Source organism: Patiria miniata, unplaced genomic scaffold, assembly GCF_015706575.1.
Source record: "Patiria miniata isolate m_02_andy unplaced genomic scaffold, ASM1570657v1 HiC_scaffold_8, whole genome shotgun sequence".
Lineage (NCBI taxonomy): Eukaryota > Metazoa > Echinodermata > Asteroidea > Valvatida > Asterinidae > Patiria > Patiria miniata.
Genome location: NW_024037075.1, coordinates 1,532,270 through 1,539,802, shown reverse-complemented (window position 1 = coordinate 1,539,802; position 7,533 = coordinate 1,532,270). Strand labels below are relative to the sequence as shown.

The 7,533-nt window shown below is 44.9% G+C and overlaps 1 protein-coding gene across 1 annotated transcript; it reads left to right on the top strand.

Annotated features, from left to right (window-relative positions):
• The first annotated feature begins 1,421 nt into the window (after positions 1-1,421).
• On the top strand, positions 1,422-7,161 carry LOC119719447 (G-protein coupled receptor 54-like). The gene is made up of 3 exons (XM_038188901.1): positions 1,422-1,904; positions 4,745-4,880; positions 5,811-7,161. Exons 1-3 carry the CDS (start codon positions 1,446-1,448, stop codon positions 6,431-6,433), a joined length of 1,218 nt encoding a protein of 405 aa, XP_038044829.1. The 5' UTR covers positions 1,422-1,445; the 3' UTR covers positions 6,434-7,161.
• The last annotated feature ends 372 nt before the right edge of the window (positions 7,162-7,533 follow it).

Genomic DNA, 7,533 nt, shown 5'->3' with positions numbered 1-7,533 from the left:
CCTGGTTGAAGTATTGTATAGCCCCATCGCAATACATGCGCGTGACGTCACAGGCGGCCATCTTGAAACTATAAGACGAAGGTTGTATACAAGACGAATTGTAAATTACAAGTTGTATAATCTAACGACGAAGATTGTTATAAGAAATTGAGAGTTATCACTGTAACTCTTGAGTTGTTTCGGCTGATCGCAGGAATGATGTGGTAAAAAAATAAAATATGCAAGAAATCTGAAAGGATGACAGCTTTTCCCTCAAGTAATGAGTTGTGCATAGAGTGAGCACAGGTTGAAGTTCGGCGCGAGTACCAGTATAATTATACTCTGTACGAATTCAAATTGACATTCAAATCGAGGCTGGTATTAATGGGCAACTGTTACTGGAGACCTTTCATGACTGATGTGTTTAAATAGTCGGTGTCTGTGCCAATTTGTCTGATTACAAGCTCAAACCTTTCTGTATCATTGGCCAGTAACTCACACAAGCCGCCCAGTAACTCACACAAACTCCCCCCCCCCCAAAAAAAAGATATCCCTGTCGATGTGAATTGCTTTATTTTCAGAAACAACTGTTTGTTTTGCTAGGTATCTCACGCGAGAGGCACATGCCACAGACACAATATTGCTTGCAGAAAGAGCTAGAGAAGCAGATACGGTTTCGAAGAGAGAACACGTCCGACAAGTCCAAACGGCTGATGCCAGTCTAGGCGCGGGGAACCAACACAATCTGCCCAAGTATTCCCAGTTTGTTTGCAGATGCGTCGTTTTAATAATCCCAAATAGCGGCAAGTTGTGCCGCGGTAATTTTCCCAAGTAATCCAGACGAGAGAGAAGAGAGGGGGGATCTTATACCGGGCGTCTGCGCGAGGCTCACGGGTCTATAAATCTGGGGCAATCATGCTCGGCAACGTCACGACACATCATTCGCGGAACGAGAGGATCTTTTTTTTTTTTTTTTTTTTTTTTTTTTTGCTCTTTCTCGCAGATTGCAAGATGACGCGTTGAGGTTGGGAGTGAGTCTACGGCCGCGCGAGTGTCTCAGAAAGTGGAATTGCTGAAAGCCAGTGGGTGAGTAGAGAAATTGGGGTGCGACAGTTGGTGCGAGTGGATAGAGCTAATTTCCTGAAAGGATGTACTGGCTGAATGGCCAGGAAAAAAGAAAGAATACTCAGTCTTGTGTTTCATCAATAGGAACTTTTGGGCAACTGTGATGAGAGTAATGTAGCTCGGTACTTTGCAGCCGGGTTCTGAAAGCTTAAACATTATCTAAGATCTAAGGAAGGAATATAGGTACATCAGGCTAACATGCTCGTATGCATAGGTCTAGATGGCTAGATTTTATGCAATCATCATAATGATTTATGTTTCTTAGGTAAACGGTTATTTTGCCATTTTTTTCTCCTTCAGGACTTTTTCATCGAGCCTCTGCTGATAATCGACCAGTAACCATGGCAACCGCATCTGCATCCTCCACCACCGCCCAAATCCTCGGTTTCTTCCTCAGCTCCACTCTGACCCCCTTGGACACCGAGCTCACGCCGTCGGACTCCCCGCCCTACCTCCCAGCCAACACGACCAGCTCGCTCGCACCACGGTTCCCGGACATCATCACCGAGGCGTCGGAGTCCGGGCCGGTCCAGCAGGCCACGGCCGGGCGGGCCGCCTGGCTCATCCCCGTCATCTTTGGCCTGATCACGGTCTGCGGCGTGGTGGGCAACTCGCTGGTCATCTACGTGATCGTGAGGCACGGACACATGAAGACCGTCACCAACTACTACATCGTGAACCTTGCCGTGACTGACATCTCCTTCCTGCTGTGCTGCGCCCCGTTCACGGCAACCCTCTTCGTCTCGCCTAACTGGCTCTTCGGCACCTTCATGTGTAAGTTCGTCTTCTACATGATGCAGGTAAGATATAGACTTATTCCAAGTTGTGTATTAAAAAGGCAATGCCATTGTGTCATGGTCTGAAACACCATTTGCCAATGCTCGACAAGAACTTGTGCTCGACACTGGCACAGTTCCTGAAACTTTTAAAAGCACCATTTGTGATGATTGATTTTTCGTATCTTTCGAGGTGTGTTCTTCAAAATTAATACATGTATGTTGATGAAATTGCCCGTGTAGTTGTAATTACATAACGAGATGCGTGACCAAAACCGCATTGCAGAATCAGGATTTTATATGTATATGCCGGCATTTTAATACCGAGAATAAAGTCTGACCATAGGATAAAACCATTAAAGATAGGTCTACTCGGACGGGAATCTCATCCATACAAAAACCAAACGGTCTTAAGGTCTTCGTTGGTGCCAACAGCAGCGATGTCTTATCAACAAGGGGGAGGTAGGACGTGCGGCTTGAGAAATTGGAAAGAGGGGGGGGGGGGGTGAGAATTATGGTTATCTGGGGTGCTTTTCAAAAGACATGTACATGTGAACATAAGTTATGCGCATGTAAGACCATTCCTCGCAATATACAGTTGCACGTGTCATTTCCGTGAAACGGGGTTGCGCAGAAGCAACTTTGGACCTATACTGCACAATTTGGAAAACAAAAACACTCATTTTTATTTAACTCTATGCTACTGGTATAGCTTAATTTATTGTGGGGGACAGCGCCATCGGCGGTCTCCGCCCAAAGATAAGGGGAATAGGTCTCCCCCGGCCCCTCCCCCCAATCGCCATCTATGGTTGGAGCCAAACTTAACGACGTGATGGACAAACGATTCGTATGAAAGTCCCACCCATGAGCAGTTCCCAGAATACAAGTGGTAGGAAAACAAATAACGTCATGAGTCCTAGTCCGAGTCCTAGTCCAATGACGTCATGGCTACTCAACCATTCGACTCAGCGTACTGCTAACTTTGGATGAGTCATGGAGGAAGCAGACTCATTGTATTCGAGTCACCAAACAACGAGTCCGGTCCGAGTCTGAATCCGAGTCACCTCTCCCGAGTCCGAGTCCTAGTCCATGGTCATGCAGGTCGAGTCCGAGTCACGAGTCACAAACGTCAAGTCCGAGTCCGAGTTCGAGTCATCGTGACTCGAGTAGTCCGAGTCACGGAAAATGTGACTCGGGTCGGACTCGAGTCCGAGTCCGAGTCACGAGTCTGGGAGGAAGGAATGTATGGTAGCTCCGTTAAGTGAAATTCAGATCCACTTTACCAAGACTGGCTCATCCTTATGGGAATTTCTTCATCATGCAAACGATGCATGCGATAAAGATTCTGGATAGTTTCCAAAAGAATAATACTTCACGTATGCAAGGGCGATAAGTGTAGGAATCAGTTTTGTTCATGAGGAGTCCGATTAATTGCGACAGGTTTCATTTCCATAAAAAAAAAATCACTGCTGACACCACTCCTGTAAAAGTATTCCGAATGCTGCTTTAATTTCCGCTCATTCTGCGGTCAATTTGTCACAAGGGAAAGCAACTTATAAGACATACAACCCGTCCAGTCAGACAGTGGGATTCGTAACAAATCAAGAAAGGGTCCTTAATGAAAAACCTGAACATTTATACCGCAGTAAAAACACCACAAAAACGGGCATGAGGTGATCGAGAATCTCCCCGGGGCATTTCATAATAAGCCGGTGATTGCACCGAGACCCATCTGCCGTCAGATTCGTATTTTTCTCGGGGCATGAGAGTTACGACGACACCTAATCGCCACGGAAAGGGCATTTTATGACGGTCTCCTTTCGTCATTTTGCGGGGACTCACATCCGTCTGTTTCCGGTGCTATTTCCTTCCGTCGTCTGCAATTTGTTTTCTTCCTTCCTTTTTTCTCCGCAGGATATTTGGAGAAATGCAGAAATTATTAGACTGCGCTTTTACTGACTGATTTCGTGCCCGTGTTGAACCTTGCAATGGAAATATTAAAACTATATATTTTTTTCTTTGTAAATAACATTCTATTAAAAAAACCAAATCATTCATTTAATAAAAAAAGGTCTATGCGTACAGGGTGAGTCAGAATGATCTGGACCCAAATTAAAGAAAATATTAAAAATATGTAGCATTGACAAAACAAGTGCTGAGAATGTAGCAAGTACATTTTTGGAGGTTTAAAAGAACATGGTATACAATACAATGAGATTCCTTCCTCCATAGTCTTTTTCTGATAACTGCGCTATGGTCTTGGTTAGTTCTCATCAGCTAGTGAAATTGCAAATTGTGCAGACTGCATGTATATTCTGCAAACAATGAAAGTATCTTCTTAAGTGACAGCAGAGTAGCTTAGCCGCAAACAGACAAAACTAATCTCCTCATGCCACTCTGACATTAAATGAGAATCTTTCAAATTCTGTTCTCATCAATTCGCGATGCTTTTACATTATTAGAACGCATCCTCAGAAAAGGGCACTCAGCATTATAGAAATGACAGAAATGCTTACATGTTACACTCTCAATGCTTACACTCTCAGTTACAAGAAGCTGCAAAGGCATTATGAGTCCGAGTTCATACTAATAACCCTGCTCCCTCTCGTACACTGTTTTGGCATCAACCTCAATCCTCTTCCAAGATCACAAACTCAGTTTTTGTATTCTTTAGTCTATGTAGTAATTTTGTCACATACACAAAAACATACTTTTACATCATGTACATGACTTATAGGCACATCATTAACATGACTTATAGGCCACAACAGATCTACAGTTAGGCCGCAGCTTCCAAGATCATTTCGAGCTTGTTTTCCCGACAGTTATTTTTTTTTTTGACAATAATTTGTCATTCACTGCAGGTGACGGGGCAATGCACTTGCCTAACGCTGACGGCTATGAGCATCGACCGCTACCAGGCCATCGTCCATCCGATCCGATCACTGAAATCACGCACCACCAGGGTAGCCTGTATCGTCAACGCTTGCATCTGGATCGGTAAGGAATAGGCCCTACACATGAATTCAGATTATGGGGTGGTCCCATGGTATTATGGGGACCGAAGGCGCTGTGGGACAGCAGAAAGTCCCCATAACTGGGTCTTAATTTGGCATCTGGATCGGTAAGGAATAGGCCCTGGCCCTACACACGAATTCAGGCTATGGGGTGGGAGGGACACCAATCCTCTTGTTCCGTAACTGTGGGGACTGCGCTCGAGTTGTCTCATGGTATTATGGGGACCGAAGACGCTGTGGGACAGCAGAAAGTCCCCATAACTGGGTCTTAATTTGGCATCTGGATCGGTAAGGAATAGGCCCTGGCCCTACACACGAATTCAGGCTATGGGGTGGGAGGGACACCAATCCTCTTGTTCCGTAACTGTGGGGACTACACTCGAGTTGTCCCATGGTACTATGGGGACCGAAGACGCTGTGTGGACAGCAGAAAGTCCCCACAACTCGGTCCTAATTTGCCTAATAATACAACATTCCACATAACGCGGTGACGGCCCGCCCACTGACCCATCATGGGAGAGGTGGTTGTACCGCGAACGGGAACGAAGACTGTCGAGCCCCGCCCACTTTTTGTACATTTCTCACAGCGCTTATGACCAAGTTTGACCAAGCTACGGTCACCTGACTGAAAGTCGCGATCTAATTGACCGATCCATTAAGCTCCGCCCCATGATGTTTTGACCAATCACAGCTGTGATTAATGTCACAGCTGTGATTAATGCATAATGCACAAAAGTCCGACATGCGTACTGCTTGCGTACTGCATGCTCAGTGGGCGGAGCCTAAAGGATCGATCTATTGGTCAATAAGCACTGTTTGATTGACCGACAGGAAGGTCCATTAAAGTTCATTACTTGTACACAGTATTTTTATTGTTTTACCTACCTTGTATTTTTTAAAACTTGTTTTACAGGTTCGTTCTTGATTTCCATCCCCGTGCCGATCTTCTTCGACCTCAGCCTCCAACCGGGCGATGTCTGGGTCTGCTTGGAGCTATGGCCGCTCCAGATCATGTACCCCGGCTACGTCGTCTTCTGCTTCATCCTCCTCTACGTCATTCCCATCTTCACCATCAGCGTGTGCTACAGTCTCATGCTCCGTAAGCTCTGGACTCGGGTCTCACCCGGGGAAACAGCCGACCCAAACTCGGGGCTCCACAACGCCCGTCAGAAGCGCAAAGTCACCCGTATGGTTCTGGTGGTGGTGCTGGTCTTTGCCGTCTGCTGGTTGCCCATCCATGTCATCACCCTCTGGATGAGGCTGGATCCGGCGTTCCCGCGCACCGACCCCACTTATATCTTCAAGATGGCGGCCCACACGCTGTCCTACGCCAACTCGATGGTCAACCCGTTTGTCTACGCGTTCATGGGGGAGAACTACAGGCGATACTTCAAGAAGGCGTTCCCCGTGTGCTTCGGGCAGAAGAGGCGGCGACAGGCCGGAGACCCGACATCGCGCACCGATCAGAACGCCAATTTTACGGGTGCGACGTCGGCGGCTGCAGTTCGGACAGTAGAAACAGTCGCTTTGGATTAAATACATCAACGTACATGTACATGTATTTATTGGTGTCAGAAGTGGGATACGTTTCTATAATAATTGCCATCCAGAGTAAGAATCTAACAATTTCAATGTTGGCAGGGCGCGTACAGGCAATATAAACATTCGGTATTGGACTATTGGCCTAAAGTATAATGCTGTTATGTGTCAATGTCAGGATCGGAGAGGGATAATTGTATCTACATAATTTATTCTCCTGGTGTCAGAAGTGGGATAAATCTGTCAGGGTTTTGTTTAGTATAACAACTAGAAGCAGAGATTATAACTTCCACACGTCTCACTTGCGGGATGCGATTCTTGTATGAAATAGCTGATCTATGTGAACGAAATCGATGGCAATTTCGTTGTGCTGCTAAAGTCCGTTCAATAGAACTTGTGATTACTTCATATAAATGAAACAGTCGTTGGCAAACTAGATATTGAAGCATGTCATAAAACCCGTATACTTGTGTATGTAGCTATAATACTGGTCACAAGGCAAACATAATCAAACTCAGCGTAACAAAATTACTCACCAAATTCAACCTAGACACCAATTGTATTTCATTTGGATTTTATTCCTCCAAACTTTCATCTATTACATTGCATTTTACATTAATAGATTGATCATTATACGACATAGACACCAACATTCGTCATACGGACTAGACAATAAATCATTACTGAACATCGTTAAATTTCCACCATCACAGATCTCGTTTCTAGTCATTATAAACTAATACGTCCATAATTTATTATGATATCCAATTTTCATCGGAATTGCGTGCATTTTACCTACTGGTGACGCATCAGGCGTCTAGCCAAAGGGACTGAAAATAATGGGAGGTCCCATGTTTCACACTTGATGAATTATTCATTATTAATATAAGTTGTGCGTCAACAGTTGAACGCTTATTTGTTTTAAATGTGTAGAAACGAGATCTTTAACAGTATAAGATTCGCCATTAGAAATTCCTGCTAGATTTAGTAACCTTTTCAAATACACCATTTCACGTTGGTGTAAGTCACCAATTTCAGACTGCACATTTAAAAACACTTTAAGGTGGCATGTAGTCAGATTTGCGTAGAGTTCCATT